The sequence below is a fragment of the Mustelus asterias genome, chromosome 12 (genome assembly GCF_964213995.1).
Source record: "Mustelus asterias chromosome 12, sMusAst1.hap1.1, whole genome shotgun sequence".
NCBI classification, from domain to species: Eukaryota; Metazoa; Chordata; class Chondrichthyes; order Carcharhiniformes; family Triakidae; genus Mustelus; species Mustelus asterias.
In genome coordinates this window covers 79815251-79840041 of record NC_135812.1, presented here as the reverse complement: position 1 = coordinate 79840041, position 24791 = coordinate 79815251, and the positions used below count along the sequence as shown (strand labels likewise).

The following is a 24791-nucleotide window of genomic DNA, read 5'->3' as shown; positions in this document are numbered from 1 at the left end:
GAGAAATGTCACATTTCACAAAATGAATTTGATTCAAACGTTCGGCAGTAAAGACTCTGTTAGATTTGGATTTGAACAAAAACCCAAGGCTCACACCTGGTGTACAGCTAAAGATAGATTTCATGATAAAGAGGACAATTGGTTGCGCAAAGACCTCAGCAATAAACACAATCAGGCAGTAAACAGCAAGAAACAGATACTGCAGGGAAACAAAAGCTAGAGTCAGCTGTTCAAAACCAGTTAAGATTTTTGAACCAGGTTAGCAAACAAGAAGGATTTAACTAAACATGATTGATCTGTTGCTCAATTGCAAGCTCTTCAAATTGAGGGGAAAAGCTGTATTGCAAAACTGCAATTAGCAGATGCAATGTCGTGAACAATGAAAACTGTTCCTGCCGCACCTGGCAGACATTAAACAGATGTAAGAGGGTGGAATTTTCCCATTCCACCCACCACGGGAATCGTAGCGGGCGGGACAGGACCACGCAAAGGTCCATTGACCTCGGAGTTTCCAGTTTTGGGGCAAGCACGGCCAGAAAATCCCGCCCAGAGTCAGAGATATACAGAACGGAAACAGGCCCTTCGGATGTTGACTTTTTGAAATTGGAACCTTTATTTCCACTAGCCAGATGTATGTTTGCTTTATTTTCCAATGGTTTTATAAAGCTCATTGAACCTTTTAATTCAGTTTGGCAATAACCCTGGTGAGTTTAGTCGTCTTTGTTTTGGAGTATCTGCAAAATTCTCATACACACTTGTGACTTTGGCAGTCAGTTGCTTTTGGAATCTTCCCTCCATGGTCATTGACTGCTCTTTAGATTTCTTAAACATTTCATTTACTGTTTTTGTCATCTGGATTTTTCTCTTGCATACTGCACCTCATTTTTACACTTTTCAGATTAGATCAAAATTCAAGAATTTCATTACACTTTTCACAACGAAGTTCCAACATTTCAGCAAGCTCATCTTTCGTAGGCAAATGTCAGTTCTCCACACAGACCAGTTTTTCCTTAGTGGAGCCTAATTCGTGTGCGCTACTCTTCAAATTCTTTAATTTTACTTCTGCTAGTTGTTTCTGAGAATCTTCTTCACCCCTTTGTGAGAACTTCTACTTTCTCTTGCAACTGCTCAACTTTTTCATGACAGCCAAGGTTCTAAATTTTCATTTCAACCATGTCATTTTTCAGAAATTGAATGGTTCTTGGTTTGTTCAAGGAACCCAGTGATTCTTTGAATTCCTTGAGCGTCTGCACCAGCTTTGCATTTTCTGATCTTATCGCTGCTTTTACTTTGCCCACCTTCAGCAGAGCTTTGTTCAGAAGAACAAACTTTGACACAAGGGATCTTTCTAGCAAAGGAAACTTTCAGTTTGGTATCACTGTTGGCCAGCTGTCTCCGCTGAAGTCTTAACATGCTTCAATTCTGTAATTGTGCTACTCACGGCTTCATTAGTGGCTTGCAGCTTGGAAGGTTGCACTGCCTTGCCTTTTCCATTCTTTGGATTTTCAGTCTCGTGCTTTTTGGCCTTCTCCTAAAATGCGGAACACACTTTTTTTTGCCAACTGCTTCTTCAGTTTGTTCAGAGGGATGGTAAATTCAACTTGCTTCTTTTTGTAATTTTCCAGAAGAACAAACTTTGACGCAAGGAATCTTAGTAGTGTGTAAAGGTTCTTCAGCAGGTTTTTACTTTTCTTTGCAAAGGTCAATTGCTTCACTTTGAGTTTTTTTGAAACTCTGTCTCCTCAGCTGTTCAAAACACTCATCATGTTGGAGGGTTATATATTCTTTTTTTGCATTTGATCTTGAAAAGGTAATCAGCTGTTCCTTCAACTGCTTATTTTCTTATTGACCTCCTGCCAACTCATCTGCACTTCAGTGTGTTGCTTTGTTGCCACTGATAGCTCTAATGCTGCTTTTACTAAAGTAGAATTCAACATTTTTTAATCTAATTTTCCCATGGTTACATATTGATTCTTCAAAGTGCCTTTCAGGGTTGCAGATTCTGAGTGTCTTTTCTGCCTGCTGTTGTGCCTGGCTATACACCGAGTTAAGTTTTCCTAACTCCTGCTCCAATTTGCCAACTGTGGAATTGAGGATTGGTATTTCCTCCTGGACCTCCTTGTGCTATCTGTTCAAACAACTTGAAGACTTCTGTTTATTGTGCATTTTCAAAATATGGATACTCTGGCTTGAAATCTGGTTTCAAATTTGCTATGATTTTCAAGTGGGATAGTGTAATAAGTTCATGGGGGCAGAAGTCCCTTCACCAGAATCCTTTTATTTACAATTCCAACAACAGTATACGGAGTGCTGTCAGTCAGCAGTCGACCTTCGGGAGTGGCAGAGGAACTGACACTCCCGGTGATATGCAAAGTAAAGTTTCTCTGATTAGCCTGTCAATTGGCCCTTTAAAATCAGGAAGTTCATATTCCAATAGGCCAATTTCAATGGCCTGATTAAAGTCATTACAGATAGCTTCATTTTTTTTTGCTGGATGTGTTCCTTTTGGGTGACCTCACATACATTTCCTTCATTCCCAGCCACCTGTTGCTGCGGTTTGGATACTCTGTCAGCATTCTCAAAAAGCTCGCCACTGGCTACTTTTCAACCTTTTCTTTCTTCTGCACTAAACTAGTCAGCTCATACGCTTCATTGCACTGACATGTTCTACATCCATCTTATGGTTTGCTTGAGTACTGTCTTCCTCACTCTCTGCTGCTCCTTCAGTGCTTCAATGGAGATTTATGAGATCTGCTTTTGAGGTTTGCTCTTTCCGCAACTTGGAGTTTAAAAGTTTTGTCAAAGCCTTTTAATATCTCACCAAATGTGGCAGAGGATTCATTTACACCTGTTTTTATGGTTACTTCATCCACATATATACACACCAAACAAATATAGAACCTCACCAACTTGTATTTCTTATTAATCCTAGTGTACTCCTGTAATCTAGAACTTTTCTTCTCTAAGACTCCCAATTTTGTGTATGGACGAGTCCTTTCCTTGGCCAAAATGGATCGGGTGATTTTCATTTTCTCTTCAAGGCTGTGTTTAATTTTCTTTGTGACTGCTGCTTTGAATTATTGTTATTTTAACAATATCTGCATGAACCATTTCATTCTCTCAAGATAGCTCCACAGCTGCTGTTTTTTTTCATCTGAATTTCCTGCACTGCATTGTCAAGCTCCTGTTTTGATCACAGGCCCTTTTTCTTAACAAAATCCCTGCACAGCAAAGAAAAGCCTTTTAAAACTGCAGCAATTTGCTTCTCCGAACTGTAAAAAAAAAATCACAGGACAGTTCTTGTTTTTTCTGCCCGCCATTTCTTTAAAAATCATATTTCAAAAACCTCAATCCAGCTTGGCCACCTCGAGTTATAGTGCTGGATATAGCTCTCCCATATTCCTGTTCTGCATGTGCAGATCTGGAGACTTCCACCTGTTTGAAAAAGCAAGTACAGCATTCCTTTTGTATTTTACTCACCTTTCTTGGCATTAGGCCACATCTCTTGGACTCTGCTTTCACTCAGGTCTGTCTCACCATCTACACAGCCTAGTTCCTTGACCGCCACTTTTGATCAGGTCTGGCAATGGACCTCCACGCGCTCTGATGGAATCCTTCACCCTCCCCATCTGCAATGGAACTTACTATCCAGCTAATCTCAGATTGTGTCTTCAGTTTAGGTGCACTTCTCTCAGGTCAAGTTTCGGTTTCTTTAGTTTCTCATACTTTGGGATTCCATGGTCCTTTCCCAACCTCGAGATCCTGGGTCCATTCATTTAGCTGCTAACATGATGTAAATATTTGTTTGGGTCTCTCACTAAGAGGTTGCGGGACTTGTTAGTTTAAACATGAACCATTTATGGTTAACCCCTGATTATATACAGGTACCTGGGGGCCAGTTGGCTCAGTTTACTGGTCACCTGGTTAGTGATTTAGAGCAACGCCAACAGCACGGGTTCAATTCTCGTACTGGCAGAGGTAAATTTTGCAGGCCTTCTCAAACTTGCCCCTTGCCCGAGTCGTGGTGATCCTCAGGTTAAATCACCACCAGTCAGCTCTCCACCTCAAAGGGGAGAGCAGCCTATGGTCATATGGAATATGGCAACATTGCCTTAAATATCCCAGGTACTGCCATACATGGATGCTGCCTCCTTCTAGACTGCACTTTTACCGTGTGAGTTTATGCATTACATAATGGGCAGCACTGTTCTCCAGTGCTCTGCCAAAAACCTTTGTATCACAATGGCATGCTACTCAGGCATATACAACACACGATGACAGAAATCTAAGGAACAGGCTTGGCTAGAACATTGTACCTTCACTTATTCAATTGACTATGGAGTTCAGCCTTGTAAAGACACTGGGCTGCTAAACGTTTGAGGTCTACACCAAAATGTAAACAGTTTAAATCAGTAAACAAAAAGGGCAATAGCTATTGTGCTCATGTCTTTCTTATTCAGTTGGTGGATTTTACCTTAAACTTTCAGCCCTGCATTCCTGTTTCTTGTATCAAGTACTGGCAAATGTTGTGGTATTAGTTTCAGATGTGAACAAACCAGGCTATGGCCCTTGGCTGTGCAGTGCACATACTGTATCAACTTGCTGGCACATGGCCACCAGCCACTACAAGACAGGTTCAATCAACGCTGTAACGCAGTCATGTGATTTGGATTCTCACGCATGCGTCCACTTCAGCAATTATATTTGAATGGAGTCAGTGCTGCCCCTGCACTGGGCCAATTGTCTTGGTAAAATGAAAGCTGGAGTGAGTGGCTGTGAATTTATAGATTTTATAAAGTAAACTCAAATGGAAACAGTTAAAAATTTAAACCCTTAAAATGTCCCTTTCTCTTCCACCCAGAGATTTCTACCCCAACGTCTTTTTTAAAGAATTGTCAGTGAAGTCAGGCACTTTATGGGATTTTGAATTTCAAGTTTTTCTGTTCTTTTGTGCTTCTGCACGTAGAGTTCATACAATAATAAATTGCCTAAATGGCTATCACTGAATGTTCCTGTTGCATGAACTGGTGAACAAGTCCCATGCAGAGTTCTAAAAATGAAAGGCAAGCTGAGGTTACCCAAGCATCAGCATGGATCAGCACTTCTGACACAAGCAATGGTTAGGTTAAACAGAATTATAAGGTCCGCGAATCCACAATTATGGGGCTGTTTCTCCAACAATGTCACTCAGCATCCTTACAAGTTTGGTCACAGAGGTTCACAACATGATATTCTGCCTGGATGAATGCCTGCACATGGCCTTGCACATTCAGATGCAAGTGCATTAGTGAAATCTATTTGCCAATCTTATTGGCAAGTCCCAATCTCCTGGGTCCAGATCTTTAACCTTGCACCATAAATGTCCTCACCCTTGTATAAGAGCAGAACTTACAAATCGCACTATATCTGGTCCAAAAGCTAACAGGCACTTCTCAAACCTGGAGTTTAAGATCCAGATGCTAAATAAAAAGTTTTTTTTTAAAAAAGGAGGGAAGTGGCTGAAAGCATAAAGAACGAGGGCAGTGGTTGCACAGGAAAACCATCACCTGCAAGTTCCCCTTCAAGCCACACACCATCCTGACTTGGAACGATATTGCCATTCCTTAAACGTTGCTGGGTCAATATCTTAGAACACCCTTCTTTCTAGAACACTGCATGTATACCTACACCAAATGTACTGCAGTGGTTCAAAGTGGTGGTGAGGCACATCAGGGATGGGCAACAAATGCTGACCCAGACAGCAATGTTTACCTCCCGTGAAAGCAGAAACTAAAAATGTTCTTTGCATGATACAGTTGGTCAAGTTATCAGCTGATGCATAGCTTTGAAATTGTAAAGGGACAGTGGGCTTGTTTAGGAGAGGGGAGAAGCTGCTCTGCTCAAAACTTTAATGTTTAAGTTAAAAGGATGTAGTTCGGGTTTTAGAGTGAGAATTCATCGTTATAGAAAAATCAATCCAAGAGGTTCTACTGGGGTCATCCATTTCCAAGTGGATGCTGAGCAAACAGGTCAGGGAGATCAAGCAAAGATTTAAAAAAAATTCTGGATAACAAAATCTTCACAAGGCAGTAAAAAATTGAAAATCCTAGTTTTAAAAGTCAAAACATTATTTTACACAGCACTGTAACAAGGTAGGGAGTTCATATTTTATCAAGATACATTCTCCACATTTATCCTTTTTTTAAGGAGATTGGTTCAAAGTCCCTGGAGTCAACTCAGGAATACAACTGGCTAAAGAATGAGGGCACATCATGTGCATGGCATTAGAAATTGGAAATGGAGCGTGGCAAGTTAGAATGTTAAATGTTATTTATAATACACCTACAAAGGCACACAATGTGACTATGGTGTAGTTTAAAACCAGAGCTTTAGTGGAACTGCCAAAGACAGATCTCCCACTCAACTGAATCAGGTCTAAAGGCAGCAGCGGACAAGTCTAAAATCTTTGCATTTTTGAGCTGGAGTGGACCGGCAATCATAGAAAAGTTGTGGCTTATCCTGAACTGAACTCATTTCCTTCCTCCCTCCCACAAGACCAGCACGAAACCCACTCCCTTGGCAATACTAGACCATTTGTCTTTTGCCAGGTGCTCTTGGCCCATCCCTGGGCAGAAGAGTGGAGAAGTCACATTTAAATGGAGGCCTGAGAGTTAAGCTACCCCAGGCCTGAAACGGACTTGGATTAAAGACTTTGGTTTTTAAAAGTCAGGCCAGCTTTACAGCTCAAAATAGCCTTGTAATTCCTCAGAACACAGAAATAGCTAAGGTCCATGAATCAATCTACCTATTTAGCAGGCAGGGAACAGGACAATAATACAACAGTTAGTCTTGATCTGTGTCATAAAATGGGCGATAGTGAATTGAATCCACAGAAAATAAAAATAAAAGGCACATGCGTGTCCTTTTGGTGTTTGCAGTTAAGATAAATCTGTCTTTAAAACTGCCACAAATCTATCATGTTTCCTGCTCTTTATCATAAACATTGTCCAAACAGATGAAATTACTTAGGAATTGCAATGTTCTTCTTTGCTCAACAATGCTCGAAAGTTTTCTCCTGGTTTTCTATCCTGTTGTTTCACTAACTGCATAATAGAATTGGATTGTATCTGTTCTCCGGTGACAGTATACCCATTGACCTCACTGAAGAAGCAATTGTTTTCAAACAATATTACCAATTCACTCCCAACTAAAAAGGAAACTAGATTAAATACTGTGAGAAAATTCTACAGCAATGAATGAAGAGCACAACATATGACGTGTGTCATATGACAAAAGGCTTCATAATGTAACTGACATAGGACATAGAGGTGACAATTCAAGAGTACTTCATTGGTGGTTAAGTATTTTGAGTAGTCTGGTGACCATGAAAGGCACGATATAAACATTTTACTCTTTGAATTCCTCACATACCAAAATGATGACAGATGTGGGGTCCCACAAGGAAGAATGTTGGGGGTCACTTTGGTTCATAATTTAGATTCTGGAATCAAATCACAACTTCTTATAAGTTAAATTATAGTGTCACAAGGCTTACATTAACACTGCAATGAAGTTACTGTGAAAATCCCCTAGTCGCCACACTCCGGCGCCTGTTCGGATACACCGAGGGAGAATTTAGCATGGCCAATGCACCTAACCAGCACATTTTTCAGACTGTGGGAGGAAACTGGAGTGCCTGGAGGAAACCCACACAAACACGGGGAGAACGTGCAGACTCCACACAAACGTGACCCAAGCCAGGAATCGAACCCTAGTCCCTGGTGCTGCGAGTGCTAACCACTGTGCCACCATGCCGTCCCTAAATCTGTAGGTGATTTTGTGGGATGCAAGATAGTCAATACCAAGGAAGAATGCGACAGTTTATATGACACCACTAAGAAAGTTGCCAATAATTGGCAAATGAATTTCATCACAGGTATATATGAGGTATTCCATCTTAAGAAAAAGGAGAAAGGAGACCATGGATAATTTGGAAATTTAAGAATGTAAATGGGGTTGAGGTGCAAAGGAATCTGGAAATGCAACAGCAGCAACTTATATTTACTGTTACGAAGCACTAAAATAAAGCTAAGGCCATCAAAAAAAAAAGGCAGTCTATTTCTAGCGATAGAACTGAAAAACAGAAGTGATACAAAACTTGTATCAAAACACCAGTGGAGTACCGAGCAAAACTCTTGGTCCAATACAACAAAAAGGGATATAGAAACACTAAAAAGTGTAAAGATTATTTGCAAGGATAATACTAGAAATGCAAGGTTATATCTATCAGGAAAGAATGAACAAATTGGGTCTCCATCGTCTTAGCAAATAGCCTGAGCAGTGATCTAATTCATGTATTTTAAACCATGCGAGGTTTTGATGGTGAACAGAGTGGATGCTTCTACATGTGAGGAGGAGCAAAATGAGAGGCCATCAATATGATCATAGAAATCATAGAAACCCTACAGTGCAGAAGGAGGCCATTCGGCCCATCGAGTCTGCACCGACCACAATCCCACCCAGGCCTTACCCCCACATATTTACCCGCTAATCCCTCTAACCTACGCATCCCAGGACTCTAAGGGGCAATTTTTAACCTGGCCAATCAACCTAACCCGCACATCTTTGGATTGTGGGAGGAAACCGGAGCACCCGGAGTAAACCCACACAGACACGAGGAGAATGTGCAAACTCCACACAGACAGTGACCCGAGCCGGGAATCGAACCCGGGACCCTGGAGCTGTGAAGCAGCAGTGCTAACCACTGTGCTACCGTGATGTAGGCATGAAGACATCAAATTGGGAAAATGAGGAGAAATTTCTTTACCTAGAGTGGGGAGAATGTAAAACCCACCACTACAGGGAGTAGTTGAAGTGAATAGCAGAGGTAGAGTTAGGGGAAGCATAGAAGGAAGAGGGAATAGATGAGGAAGGGTGGGAGGAGGCTTGAGTGCATGGATGCATTGGGCCAAATGCTCTTTGTATATTTTATGTAAAACTTGACAAGCTGCTGATGTTGTATTAAATGTTAACTTTGTGATTACTTACTTGGACTTGTGATATCAGCGGTTCTTCTCAATTTTCCACTAGCTGTCCTTGTAATTCCTAAAATAAATAGTAAAGCATTATATTCACATTATGTTGATACACTCATCCTAGATTCATTGCTCCTTTCTATTCACTAATTTATTACAATCATCTTTGTTCAGTAAGAGAGAATGATGGATTGCAAAGATCCTCTCTGCTTGACAATTCAGTTCATTTCAAAGACATATAAAGTGGTGTCAAAGCTACATCTTAAATTAAACTTCAAACCCGATCACCAGTAAAAATGGTTGAAGATTCTGCCAAAAAAGTGATTCTGATGATATTTCAGAAGTTTATCGCTGAAGAAATTGGTCAGGCAATGACTCATATGTCTATCCCCCTTCCTAATTATTGACTACAACTCAGCCTTAAACACCATTATTTCTACAAAACTCATTTCCAAACTCCGTGGCCTAGGGCTCGGCTCCTTCTTGTGTGACTGGATCCTAGATTTCCTAACCCACAGACCGTAATCTGTAAGGATAGGCAACACCACCTCCTCCACGATTATCCTCAACACCAGTGCCCCACAAGGCTGTGTCCTCAGCCCCTTACTATATTCCTTATGCACCCGTGACTGTGTGGCCAAATTCCCCTCCAACTCGATTTTCAAGTTTGCTGATGACACCAAGGTCGAAGGTTGGACCTCAAACAATTATGAGATGGAGTACAGGAAAGAGATAGAGAATCTGGTGAACTGGTGCAATGACAATAATCTCTCCCTCAATGTCAGTAAATGAAGGAGATAGTCATCGACTTCAGGAAACATAGTACCCAAAATGCCCCTGCCTACATCAATGGGGATGAAGTCGAAATGGTTTTGAAACTTGAGCTTCAAGTTTCTAGGTGTCCAGATCACCAACAACCTGTCCTCGTCCCTCCATGCTGACACTATAGTTAAGAAAATCCACCAACACCTCCACATAGGCGGCTAAGGAAATTTGGCATGCCAGCTATGACTCTCACCAACTTCTACAGGCGCACCATAGAAAGCATCCTTCCTGGTTGTATCACAGCTCGGCATGGCTCCTGCATTGTTCAGGACCGCAAGAAACTACAAAGGGTCACGAACAAAGCCCTGTCCATCACGCAAACCAGCCTCTCATCCATTGACACTGTCTACACTTCCCGCTGCTTCGGAAAAGCAGCCAGCATAATCAAGGACCCCACTCATCCCGGACATACTCTCCTCTACCTTCTTGTCAGGAAAAAGATGCAAAAGTCTGAGGTCACTGTGGTAAACCACTGTTAAGCTTATTGCCTGTGTGTGTGTGTGTGTGTGTGTGTGTGTGTGTGAGAGACATGCCTGGGCATGCCCCTTCCGGCCCTGCCCGAGACTCCTCCCCCCCTGGTCCAGGTATAAAAGGTGACTGCACCCAACCCCCCTGCCTCAGTTGCGGGACCAGTTCATCAGCATGGGTGTGCTCCAAGTCTTTTGCGAATAAAAGCCTATTTGTTCTTGCATACAAACTAGTCTTTGCTTGATTGATAGTGCATCAGTCACTTACCAACTGACTCAAGAACAGCTTCTTCCCTGATGCCGTCAGACTTTTAAGTGAACCTACCTTATATTAAGTTGATCTTTCTCTAAACCCTAGCTATGACTGTAACATTACATTCTGCATCCTCTACTTTCCTTCTCTATGCATGGTAGGGCAGCACGGTAGCACAGTGGTTAGCACTGCTGCTTCACAGCTGCAGGGACCCGGGTTCGATTCCCGGCTTGGGTTACTGTCTGTGTGGAGTTTGCACGTTCTCCTCATGTCTGTGTGGGTTTCCTCCAGGTGCTCCGGTTTCCTCCCACAGTCCAAAGATGTGCGGGTTAGGTTGATTGACCATGCTAAAATTGCCCCTTAATGGCCTGAGATGCGTAGGTTAGAGGGATTAGCGGATAAAACGTATGGGGGGTAGGGCCTGGATGGGATTGTGGTCGGTGCAGACTCGATGGGCCAAATGGCCTCTTTCTGCACTGTAGGGTTTCTATGATTCTATGCTTTGTCTGTATAGCACGCAAGAAACAATACTTTTCACTGTATACCAATACGTGACAATAATAAATCAAATCAGTAGCAAGAACCACCTGATTTAGACCTGCACAGGGTGGGGCTAAAAAATCATGCAATTGTCTATTTGCCTCAGTTTTTTGCCAGATTTTATTTAAAGAAGTGTAGATATTACAATAGAAAGACATAAATTGGTAGCTTGTATAACATGTACCCTGGCCCACAAATCTTATTGTGTAACTATAAAATAACCAACAGTGCTTAACAGAGTAAATTACTTCCAAAACAGTGAAGTGCAGGAACTGAACATATCAGCAATTATCGTCACACCCCATGGTAAATTGACGGTGAGGAGATACTCAGGCCATGAAGATCAGCAAATATTAAGTTCCACATCCCCATAACTTAACAGTTGGAGTATGCAACGATTTCTTTGCAATGGTATGTCACACTTTTGTGCCAGGGTGAGGGGCGATGTAACATGGTTGTGAGCCCCAAAGAGAAAAAAAACAGCTTCAAGAATAAAAAAGGTCACACAGGAATCAATGACGTAGCAAAGAGCAGAATGAAGCTCTCAGTGGGAATTAACTTTCAAATGAGAGGTCCAAGATTTCAAAGCAATGTCAGATTTACTCCAATCAAAAAGGAGAAAATGCTGGAAAATCTCAGCAGGTCTGGCAGCATCTGTAAGGAGAGAAAAGGGCTGACGTTTCAAGATGACCCTTTGACAAAGCTGTTGGAGAGAAATGCAGTACTTCTTCAGGGTAGGCATTCCTGGAAGAGAAGTGGCAGAGAGTTAAACACTAACCCTTTGACAAAGGGTCATCTAGACTCGAAATGTCAGCTCTTTCTGCTCCTTACAGATACTGGAAAATCTCAGCAGGTCTGGCAGCATTTTCTCTTTTGGTTTCAGATTCCAGCATCTGCAGTAATTTGCTTTTATTCAGATTCACTCCTGATTCTCTACAATAAATTGCTCAAGTTTAACCAGCTAAATACATTGCTGCATGTCCAGAGATACAGTAGAGGGAAGGTTCAGATTCCTAGAGCATTAAGGCAAGTTCAGAGGACTTTGGAAATTTTCAGGGTGGAAGCTGGGTTTCACCCAAGGTGGATTGCTAACTGGAACCATTGCAGGATAGGTAAATATAGTAGTGAAAAAAATTAAACCACTGAAAGGCAGAGCAGAGATAATCAAAAGAAAAGTCAAAATTGGTTTTTTAAAAAAAGTGACCTGATGAGTATATAATACAAATGCTATGAAGAACTAAACATACTTGACCAGACTTTTGGTTACCCCTAATATTGCCTTCACTGGGCTAGTGGCTGATTAAGTTGCTGTGAAGTTCCTTGGGGCATTTTTCCATGTGACAGGTTGCTGTAATTTCAACTTATAGATATAGCTGTGTGCTGGATGCATGTCCAGTTACGCAAGAAACCAAAGTTGGGAGGAAGAGTTACTATTTGAATATCAAAGTGCTGGAGGAATTGAGCAAGTCTTCCATTTGAAATAAAAGCAATCAATAATTGTGAAGATGCAATCTGAGGCTTCTCAAGTTAAGCAAACAAACTCTATTTCTATGATTGCTTCGAGCTAGCCCACAGCACACTCCTTTTAAAATGAGAAAAACCTCCTTTTCTTAAGGAGGTGATTGGTTGTTCAGACCACACGACCCTTTCTCAGTAAGGCTGGTCATAAAGTGGCAATCAATACATCCCTTCCTCTAACTCCTTTTTACAATCCTAATTTACCAAATTAGACATGGTGGCACAGTGGTTAGCACTGCTGCCTCACAGTGCCAGGGATCGGAGTTCAATTCCCGGCTTGGGTCACTGTCTGTGTGGAGTTTGCACATTCTCGCCGTGTCTGCGTGGGTTTCTTCCAGGTGCTCTGGTTTCCTCCCACAGTCGAAAGATATGCGAGTGAGGTGGAATGCTAAATTGTCAGGAGGATTAGCAGGGTAAATATGTGGGGTTAGAGCCTGGGTGGGATCGTTTATGGTGCAGACTCGATGGGCCGAATGGCCTCCTTTTGCACTGTAGGGATTCTATAGGAAAAAAAATTACTTTATGCGGATGAACAGAAAACACTATCAAAATCTGAGAAATAATTACGTGTACCAAGTCCCGAATCACACGCACGCACAATAATTATTCATCAAGTCTTTGAGGAGGTTTTCTGTTTCCAGTAGAGTGTGACTTAATGCTGTAGTTTGAGATGCTTCCACAGGATTGACGTTAACAAAAACTGTAACAACGGTACCTCTAACACATGCAGTTCATTACTATTTGCTTCAACGGAGTTGTGTCTGTAACAGGTCCATCAGGTACTTAGGGGTTTGAAATGATTTCTAAATGTTAACACTGACTGCTGGAGCGTCCCTCTACCCTATACGTGGTCTACACGTGTTTACGAATGATCCGTCCCTTCACATCCATTTGGTACGACAGAGGTCCCGTCTCAGAGACAATAATTCCTGACATCCAGCTTGGTCCATTAACGAAGATTTTCACATATACGGCCTCATCTGCTGTAAATTTGTGCTCTAATATGCAAATCATGGCTGGTTATCTGATTACCTTGGCTGGTTTCTACCCTCCTTGGCAAATTTGGAAACATGAGGCTCAGTACTATTCTGAGACAATGTTTTATTAGCAGTTCTGCTGGTGGAACTCCCGTTGTCGCATGTGGGGTGTTACGATAGCCAAGAAGGAAGCATGAGTCTTTGGTTTCCAGGGTTTCTCCTGACAGTTTCTTTCGGCCAGATGTGAAAGTTTGGACCGTTCCCTCGACTAGTCCGTTTGATTCTGGGTGGCAAGGCACAGTTCTCATGTATTTAATACTGTTGAAACTGGTGAAGTTTTGAAATTCAGCACTTGTGAATACGGTTCATTGTCTGATTCGGATTTCCAGGAGTTGCAAGGCATTGGTGAAATCTTCCAAATGGTAACATGTGATGTAGGTGACTTCACCTCAAAAAGATCCAACCATTTAGAGTGTGTAGCAATCACGAGCAAAAACATTGTGCCCAGGAATAGACCAAAATAATTGATATGGATTCATATACATGGCTGGCCACGCCATTCCCAAAGGTACAGTGGGGCTGTAGCAGGCAACCTTTGTTGCAGTTAACACTGTTGACGCGCTTGACTAGTTTCTCAATATCAGCATCAATACCAGGCCACCACACGTAACTCATGGCAAGCACCTTCATCTCAGACATGCCAGGATGAACAGTGTGTAATTCAATTAGGAGCAGCTCTCTGCCTGGTACAGGACTGATTATGCTTGCTCCCCAGAGTATGATGCCATCCTGATAAATAAATTCATTATTGCGGGTAAAAAATGGTTTAATTTCCTTGGAAACTGGCTCATTTGTCCATCCTATAAGCATTCGGTCTCTCACTTTGGATAGCAGCAGATCTCGATTGGTCCAATACCTGACTTGCTTCACACAGGCTGTCTAAAAAGTATAATGCCAAAAGATTTCTTAGAGTACAGCTTTACCGCAAGGGTAGGCAGCTAAGTGCATCTGCATTTGCTATGCGTATTCAACTTTGGTGTTTGATAGCATAGTCATAGCTGGACAAAATTTCCATCATTAAATTCTTGCTGAAGTTATTAACGGAATAGACTTATCTTCTCTGAAGAGGCCCAAAAACAATTTGCCATCACAAACAATGGTGAAGTGTCCACCATGTAAGTACTAGTGGATTTTTTTGATGCTGAAAGCTATTGATAGTTCTTCCTTTTCAATTTGTGAGTAGCCTTTTTTGGCCACAGAGGGTCTTGACATGTACCCTATCGGCCTTTCAGAGCCATCGTCCATGTTGTGGGACCATACCACACCAACTCCAAAGATTTTCACATGTACGGCTTCATCTGTCGTAAATTTGAGCTCTAGTATCCAAATCATGGCTTGTTATCTCATTACCTTGGCTGGTTTCTACCCTCCTTGGAAAATTTGGAAAAACAAAGCTCAGTACTGTTCTGAGACAACGTTTTATGAGCAGTTCTGCTGGTGGAACTCCCTTTGTTGCATGTGGGGTGTTACAATAGCCAAGAAGGAAGCATGAGTCTTTGGTTTCCAGGGTTTCTCCTGACAGTTTCTTTCGGCCAGATGTGAAAGTTTGGACCGTTCCCTTGACTAGTCCGTTTGATTCTGGGTGGTAAGGCACAGTTCTCATGTATTTAATACTGTTGAAACTGGTGAAGTTTTGAAATTCAGCACTTGTGAATACGGTTAATATCAGTTCTTTAGATGGGTCAAAGTGCACTAATAGGTTTGAGGAATGCAGCAATTCCTTTACTCTATTTAAAGCCTCTTCCTGGGGAGCCTTCCAAGATCAATGATGGCGTTTCTTTAACAGACTATGCAAGGGGGCCAGTAAAGTCGATAAGTTGGGTGAAAATCTTCCATATTCGTTTACCATCCCCCAAAATGATATAGTTTTGGTTACATTTATGGGAGAAAATGCTTCCTTTATCACTTTGACCTTTACATCCATGGGGTGTAACCATTGTGCATCTACACTGTGCCCCAAGTAGGTCACTCGGTGCCTTGAAAGGTGCACTTCTGTTTCTTGAGGCAAACACCAGCCTTCTAAATGCGAGATGTTCGCCTCTGTCGAGCCAGTTATAAGGCAATTGGCAAGGTATATACTACAATCCACGGTAGCCCCTTAGCAAACTTGACATCATCCTTTGAAATATTGCACATGCCAAAATGCAGGTGTGTGTATTTATTATGACATACCCCAGCAAGTGTTATCTAATTCGAGTTGCTGGTACGCGTGACTCATACCCAGCTTTGTGCAAAATTGACCTCCTGGCAGCTCTGCACACAGGTCTTCGATTCTCAGGATTGGATACTTATCCACCTTGGCGGCCTGATTAACTATTAGCTTATAATTGCCACAAATGTGGACGGTCTTATCCAGTTTCAATATGGGGATGATGGGAGCTGCCCATTCTGAAAACTGAACCGGCTGGATAATGCCCAATTCCTCCAACCGGTTTAACTTAGCATTCACTTTTTCCTCATAAGGCATCCTGTCCTAACTGGATCAATTTAAGTCTTAGCTGGCAAACCTTTAATTTTGCCCAATTCATTACAGAAGATGTTGCTGCATTTTCTTAATTCTGACAGATCCCCTACCCACACTTGAGGGGTCTCAGACCAATTCAAATTGTTTTCTTTAAGCCAATCATGACCCAGAAGTCTTGGTCCTTCACTCATCACTATATAAGTCACAATCATTTCACCTCAGGCTCTCACCCTCAAATTAAATTTGTGTCTCTGGATTATCACTGACGGTTTGTGTTAAAAATGACCCTTCACCAAATCCACGGTGTCATTGAAATGATTTGGAGTCAGGTGTACTTGTAAGACTGCGAATATGATTGTGGGTCTGACTTCCACAGATGCTTAGGAGAATTTCCAAGCACTTTGCCTCCTCCCCATTTAGATTGCCTCGAAATAGGTGCTCTATGCATTGACTCCAGTCGTTTGAGGAGTCGAGTAGGTCTATTCCCCTGAACAGAAGCATCCTGGTGAGTATTTCTTTTTCCTTCGGTCTTCATTTGTGATACTCACAGGTGTAGGGCTAGAGGCAGCTCCAGGATCATTTAGCCCTATCGCCAGATGTGGAGATGCACTCCTGAACGTTTTAAATTGAACAAGTAAACTTTATTTACAAGGTTGCTTCATTAGATGCATGCTTCAAACTAGCCCATATTAAACTCATTCTAATTAGCAAAATTCCTCCACTGAGAGATATTCCCCATGCTAGGTGTTGATTAGATGTTCAGGTCTTAACGTGTCAATTACCACAACAACTAAAAATATTAAAATTGTGCCTTCATTTCAGACAACAGCGTGATGATACTGTGCCTTTAAGGAATGTACAGAGGCCACACCTGGAGTAGTGTGCGCAGGCTTGGTGTCCTTATCTGATGAAGGAAATCCTTGCTATAGAGGGATTACAGAAAAGGTTTACCAGGCTGATTCCTGGGATGCCAGATCTGTCATGGGAGGACAGACTAAAGTCAGTTAGGATGATATTCACTGAAATTTAGAAGAGTGAGAGGCAATCTCATAGAAACTTATAAAATTCCAACAGGGTTAGACGGGGCGGATTCAGAAACAATGTTCGCCAATGGTGTGGGAGTCCAGAATAGGGGTCACACTTTGAAGAAAAAGAGGTAAACCTTTTAGGATTGAGGCGAGTAGAAATTTCTTCACCCAGGGAGTGGTGAGTGGTGGAATTCACTACCATAGAAAGTCGCTGAGGTCAAAACAGTGTTTGATTTCAAGAAGAAATTAGATATAGCTCTTGGAGCTAAAGGATTCGAGGGATATGGGGAAGGCGGCGGGATCAGGATATTGAATATGATCAGCCATGATCAAAATAAATGGCGGAGCAAGCTCGTAGGGTCGAATGGCCTACTCCTGCTACTAGTTTTTATGTTTCTATATTAGCTGACCACCTCAAATCATTTTGACCCAATTGAGGTGGTCAATTAACATAGAAAATAGAAGTGGGAGTGGCCATTTGGCCCTTTGAGCAGCCCCACTGATAGATGGCTAAGAATGACTTGAATCCATTCCTAATTAAGTGCTGCGAAGGGAAGCTTATTGTTTTCCTAGTCTATTGACAGATCCCTCTCCCAAACCTTTATCGGGCTGTCCTTTTGAGCGTTCATTCCATGGTTCTAATACAAATTCAATATCTTGTTAGCCTCAAGGAGATGGTGGGTAGGGGGGCTCAAATGAAATTCAACCAGATTCCCATAGATCAGCAGAAAACAGCACACTACTTCGAACTGGAAAATGTTTTCATCTCAAACCCAATTATTGCAAGACATTTTCTCAGAAGCTTGTTCCTTTTTTTTTAAAAAAAGGACAGAAGGCAAGGAACCGAAGTAACAAGTTATGCTAAGTTTCATATTAAATCTTGGTAAACTGCCAGGTTCTGACGTCTGCCTCCAACTGACACAGCTATAAAGAACAGCAGCAGCAAACAGCCCACTTTTTACCTGTTCACAAGTTTTTGACCAATGGATAGGGGGACCGAATGAACTAGATGACAAGATTCTTATTTTTCATTTCTGGAAGGAAAGGAGAGAGATTTGCATCTTCAAGAACTATTACAGCGCCCATTGCATAATGCAATTTGAAATGAATGAAAAAAAAATCAAGAACCAACTTGCAACTACGAATGCTTTATATGTTAAGAAAACAGTGGCTTACGACCGGATGTTCGATGTCTAGGGCTGCAATCTAAATGAAGTGTCAGCCTGCCAAAGCCTGGGAGTTTAAAGCTGATCTGCTGAGTGGCTTGAAAACCTTTAGCTCCTTCCACACCCCGGTCCCGGTTGCAGTTTAACCATTTCACTTGGTGATCCCCATTGTGCGTTTTCTCCAAAAAAATCTCAAACTCCTATTTGGTTGAGGGCAAACTGAAAAAAAGTACTGGCAAGGTCAAATGCAGGGCTTGAAAAGAAGACTTGCTCGGTGGGATTGGCAGGCCAGTTGGAAAAATGTATTTCATGTTCAAAAAAACTCTTTAGTGAAGCCCATGTGGATTGAAAAAGTACTTAATTTGCCACTGAATAGAGACCACAGAATTTAAAAGAAATACATTTTAACCAAAACCAAAATGATTCTTCTAATAAATCTCTTCTGTTTCACAAACGTGGCAGGACTGTCGGTGAGTCAGTGTGTGAGACTCAGTCTACAGATGGGTTAGCTTTCTTCAAAAGAAACACACAAAGGAAGGTCATTTATATCTTAGAAAATAATTTGCTTTTTTAAAAATTGAATAATACCTTCAAAGTCATATTCTGTTCCCCATATTCAGAATGATTTGATTTATTCACTGCAGCAGGATACAGTGAAAAGTACAGTTTCTTGTGTGCTATGTAGACAAAGCATACTATTCACAGAGTACATAGGAGAGAAGGAAAGGAGAGTGTCCAGAATGTAGTGTTAGTCATAGCTATTGTGTAGAGAAAGGTCAACTAAATACAAGGTAGGTCCATTCAAAAGTCTGATGGCAGCAGGGAAGAAGCTGTTCTTGAGTCGGTTGATAGGCGACCTCAGACTTTTGTATCTTTTCCCGATGGAGGAGTGTATGTCCCAGGCTACATGGGATCCTCGATTACGCTGGCTGCTTTTCCAAGACAGAGGGAAGTGTAGACAGAGTCAATGGATGGACTGGGCTACGTTCATAACTCTTTGTATTGTCTTGCGGTCTTGGACAGAACAGGAGTCATAATAATGATGTCAATGTTGATTTATGGATTTATTTAAAAATTACATGCGCCGGTACCTTCTTTATTCATGTTTACAGTCAAGGGACAGCTGCAAAACATGAACCCAGTTTCACCACTGTCCATATAACCAGAGAAGGCTGAGTTTTACTCTTCTCTGTTGCTACACCCGACAGCTGATCAGACACTGAGGGAACAGTATCTTTAGGCTGTGTGCTAGAAAGCACAGATTGTATAAACATCTTGCTTTTACTACAAACCAAGTGCCACAGAAAATGAAAGCAAGAGGAGAGAAATTACAGCAAACGTCTTGGAATAAGTTAGACAATGCTCAATTGCAGAATAGTTTCATTTTGATATGTAAAAAGTGAACCATTTGGAGTTGAAATTTCAAACATTTCATTAAAGAATTCGACTACAATGACTCAAGATTTTATCCCCCGTAATAAAAGCAGGATTTTCCTCGTGGTGGTTGGGAAAGAGATTTTGAGCATGAATTTTATACACTTCCCCTCCCCTAGAGCAGGCTGGAAGGTGGAAAAGAAGCAGCACAATCAGTTGGCATGGTGGAGGGCACATGGAGTAGGCATCAAGTAATCCACCTATCCTTGGACCAATTCAGGCCCTGAAGTGGCCAATTAACAATCACTGGTATTTTAGCAGAGTCAGGGGTTGCTGATGCCTCATGGTGAAGCCATAAAGTAAACCGCTGGGTTCAGGAAGTATGAATTCCATCCTGTTTGGGGACCCTGTGCTCAGAGATCCCACCCCACCAAATGATGATTGTGCTGCCATCCTGCCCCCACCTTTGGCGTCGATCAGGCCCCTCCAACCCTCTCCCAATTGGGCTGGCCTGACTGACCCCAACAAAGCCATCTGACATATCTTGCCTCCATATTGTTCCGGTGTGTGGGATTGTTTGCTATGCCAATTGTAGTCATTGCTCCCTGTGGTGCTGCCGGGACTGCAGAGCCATCTGATAGACCAGGAGCTCTTGGAGGGGAGACATTTTCCAAAATGGGGTTGAAAGCCTGAGACAGATAACCATGAAATTCAGGTTGTAGGGGTTGTTGTGGCAGCGTCCCTTTCTCTGAGCCAGAAGCTCCAGGTTCAAGCCTCACGCCAGGTTTTCTGTCCATGGAAGGAGCATCATGACGAGTTTCAACAGGCTGATAATCAGCCTGGACCACCACCATCTTTCAACTATTCTCCGAAGGGAAAGGTGTATGTGTGTGTGAAAATAAATTGAAAAGTAAAATATGGCAGATCGGATTGCGACCCTAACTCCCCTTCTTTCCTGCTCCCCCATAATTTCAACTCCCTTGTAAATCAACAAATCTAAAATCAAGTTGTGACTTCCTGAACCTGCAGAAGTGGGCTTGACCCTGACTTTACAGCTGTGGGGCATACTGTAATATACCTTTAAGAGATGTTAGTGACATCACTAGAACAAATGTCATGTGATCTAGTCTTAGTTTTACTTTTGTTTTGAGCAGAGCACATGCACACCTCCAATGCCTTCAAGCTTTATACCGATGTATAACTGTTCTTATGTGCCCAGTCTTACTAATTGAACCCACAATGCATTTACCCAACTTCGTACAAAAGTGATTGGTGCCTTGTGTTTTGACAAAGTAGAACAATCAACTCCACAAAAAAACTTTAGACCTGGGACTGTTCTGGTTTCTGAATGTGGTCCGGGAGGAAATATTTAGGGGCCTTGATTTTGGGGCAGCTCCTTAATTAGCTTGGAGCTAATTAAGGAGCTGCCAATTAGTGACCACAGATACAGGGACTAAATTGTACAAGTGCAGGCCAGATTTAATCAGACCCCCATTATTGTGACTGCTATTTCAATGCATTAGTTTATCGGAGTTAGGTGGCTCGGGGAAGCAGAGGCCTCGAATCCAGATAGGACAGCCTCTTGATCCATGGATGTGGAGGACTTAAGAGGCAATTTGGGGGGGTGGGGGGGAGGGGCGGCGGAGGGGCGGCGGAGGGGCGGCGGAGGGGCGGCGGAGGGGCGGCGGAGGGGCGGCGGGGGGAGGGGCGGGGGGAGGGGCGGAGGGGCGGGGGGGCGGCGGGGGGGGGGGGGGAGGGGCGCGGGGGGGCGGGGGGGGGGCGGCGCGGGGGCGGGGGGATGCGGAAGAATCCTGTTCCAGAGATGGTGGCAGAAGGAAGCCATTTACCCAGCAGGAATGGATTGTGATAGCTAACACTGTCATCTGGCAGAATGCAATGCACCAGAACTGGATCCAAATGTAGAAAAGATTCAGTGACCTTCTTCATTCTGCCAAGGGGGAGGTACAATGGCAAACCATCAGGACACACCAACCGAGCAGTCTCAGGGTGCATGCTGCACCTGAATGACAAGGTATGGTCCATCAGAACAGCTCAGGAGGCTTTGTGCTGCTGAGGACCTACCAGCAGTCTAACGTGCAACTTCTACTGAGTGGGAATAACTCTCATTGGGTATACGAGAGGACAGCAGTTTCTTATCTCTCACCTCAGTTGTCATTGGAAGAGACTTTAATGCCAGATTGAGGGTACTGAGGGAAGAGTTCCCTACCTCATGTCATCGCCACCATGAAGGGAAGGAGGCCTGGACATCCTCAGCATTTATGGTGATTGGCTGGAGTAAAGCGTTCATTAATGGATGCATTACCCTCCACCCAACAGCACTCAAACTTCGACACTGCACAGGCTTCTGCTGTCCGAGGCTTCTCATGTCTCCCTCAAGAGGCAATCAGGCTAACTCCCTCTCCATCACTGTGCAGCGCACAGCCACAACAGAGCTCAGAGGAGCTGCCATCAAAACTTCCAAATGCACCATCTGGATACAGTCATCTTATTGGATCTTCGCATGTGGTTAGATAGTGACACTGTATTGAGAGAGGGGGGGAAGGATGGTGGATGAGCACAGCCCTAGCTGGAAGAAGGTGCAAGAGGCAACTGGGGGCTGTCTGGATTGAAAGGAAGAGGACAGGCACAGCCCTGCTTGTTGAAAACAGATGCAGGGCCTCAGAAATTACTACAAAGGAGATATGACCCGGGCTGGCAGCAACAAATGGGCTCCCTCATGTCAGAGTTCCCTGAGGCAATCCATCCAGTTCATACACACTTCAATAACTCAGGGCTTCAAGTTCAGAGGCTCCCTCGTTTCAAGGGTGACCAACCTCATCAAGAGGCAGACGTTGAAGAATTTTGCATCATGAAGGAACTCCACACAAATGCTCACAGGATGTACAATATAACCTGTGTCAATTAGTGGCACAGATGTCTGGAGAACATGCCAGTTGTACCCAACTGGTGCGCTGAAAAACCAGACAAGGGCTGTGACTGCGACCCCTGATGAGGCACCATCATTGGCATCTCTGGCCCATCTGACTCTATGCTCTATGCAGCAGGTTCCCAGTAACAGAGGCTGCCCCTGCAATGTTAACACAACAGCCTCTGGAGATGCCCTCACTGGCCCCTGTACAACCAGGACAACTGCATCTCAGCTAGAAGCAGAGATAAATCACAATACAATACCTACAGAGGTAGTAAATGAGTACTTTGCGTCAGTATTCACCAAAGAGAAGGACTTGGTGGATGATGAGTCTGGGAAAGGATGTATAGATAATTTGAGTCATGTTGAGATCAAAAAGGAGGTAGTATTGGGGTTCTTGAGAAACATCAAGGTAGACAAGTCTCCAGAGCCTGATGGGATATACCCCAGAATACTGAGAGAGGCAAGAGAGGAAATTGCTGTGGCCTTGAGAGAAATCTTTGTATCCTCACTGGCTACAGGGGAGGTCCCAGAGGATTGGAGAATAGCCAGAAGGGTAGCAAGAATAATCGAGGTAATTACAGGCCGGTGAGCCTTACATCAGTGGGAGGGAAATTATTGGAGAGGATTCTTCAAAACAGGATTTATTCCCACTTGGAAATAAGTGGACGTATTAGAGAGAGGCAACATGGTTTTGTGAAGGGAAGGTAGTGTCTCACGAACTTGATCGAGTTTTGAGAGGAAGTGACGATGATGATTGAGGGTGGGGCAGTGGATGTTGTCTACATGGACTTCAGCAAGGCCTTTGACAAGGTCCCTCATGGCAGACTGGTGCAGAAGGTGAAGTCGCATGGGATCAGAGGTGAGCTGGCAAGGTGGATACAAAACTGGCTCAGTCAAAGAAGACAGAGGGTAGCAGTGGGAGGGTGCGTTTCTCAATGGAGGACTGTGACAAGTGGTGTTCCTCAGAGATCAGTGCTGGGACCTTTGCTGTTTGTAATATATATTAATGATTTGGAGGAATGTGTAACTGGGTTGATTAGTAAGTTTGCGGACTACCCAAAGGTTGGTGGATTTGCAGATAGCAATGAGGACCATCAGAGGATACAGCAGGATATAGATCAGTTGGAGACTTGGGCGGAGAGATGGCAGATGGAGTTTAATCCGGACAAACGTGAGGTAATGCATTTTGGAAGGTCTAATACAGATAGGAAATATACAGTAAATGGCAGAACCCTTAAGAGTATTGATAGGCAAAGGGATCTGGGTGTACAGGTACACAGGTCACTGAAAGTGGCAATGCAAGTGGAGAAGGTAGTCAAGAAGGCATACGGCATGCTTGCCTTCATCGGCCGGGGCATTGAGTTTAAAAATTGTCAAGTCATGTTGCCGCTTTATAGAACCTTAGTTAGGCCGCACTTGGAATATAGTGTTCAATTCTGGTCGCCACACTATCAGAAGGATGTGGAGGCTTTGGAGAGGGGACAGAAAAGATTTACCAGGATGTTGCCTGGTATAGAGGGCATTAGCTATGAGGAGAGATTGGAGAAACTTGGTTTGTTCTCACTGGGGCGACAGAGATTGAGGGGTGACCTGATAGAAGTCTACAAGATTATGAGAGGCATGGACAGAGTGGAGAGTCAGAAGCTTTTTCCCAGGGTGGAAGAGTCAATTACTAGGGGGCATAGGTTTAAGGTGCAAGGGGCAAGTTTTAAAAGAGATGTACGAGGCAGATTTTTAAAAAAAAACAGTGGTGGGTGCCTGGAACTCGTGGCTGGGGGAGGTAGTGGAAGTGGATACAGTCGTGACTTTTAAGGGGCGTCTTGACAAGTACATGAATGAGATGGGAATAGAGGGATATTGTCCCCGGAAGCGTAGGGGGTTTTAGTCAAGACGGGCAGCATGGTCAGTGCAGGCTTGGAAGGCCGAAGGGCCTGTTCCTGTGCTGTAATTTTCTTTGTTCTTTGTACAGAAGGAGGCCATTTGGCCCATCAAGTCTGTACCAACCACAATTCCACCCAGGCCCTAGTCACGTAACCCTGCTAATCCCCCTGACACTAGGGTTAATTTAGCATGGCCAATCAACCTAATCCACACATCTTTGGACTGTGGAAAGAAACCGGAGCACCTGGAGGAAACCCATGCAGACACAGGGAGAAAGCGCAAACTCCACACA

The 24791-nt window shown here is 43.2% G+C and overlaps 1 protein-coding gene across 4 annotated transcripts in view; it reads right to left on the bottom strand.

Annotated features, from left to right (window-relative positions):
* Positions 1 to 24791, bottom strand: part of LOC144501616 (neuronal-specific septin-3-like) — a 305860-nt gene that overhangs the window by 221968 nt on the left and 59101 nt on the right. For all 4 annotated transcript variants that reach the window (XM_078225492.1, XM_078225497.1, XM_078225498.1 and 1 more), the window contains one exon: positions 9028 to 9084. In XM_078225492.1, coding sequence (XP_078081618.1) covers positions 9028 to 9084 — 57 coding nt within the window. The remainder of the gene's footprint in view (positions 1 to 9027; positions 9085 to 24791) is intronic.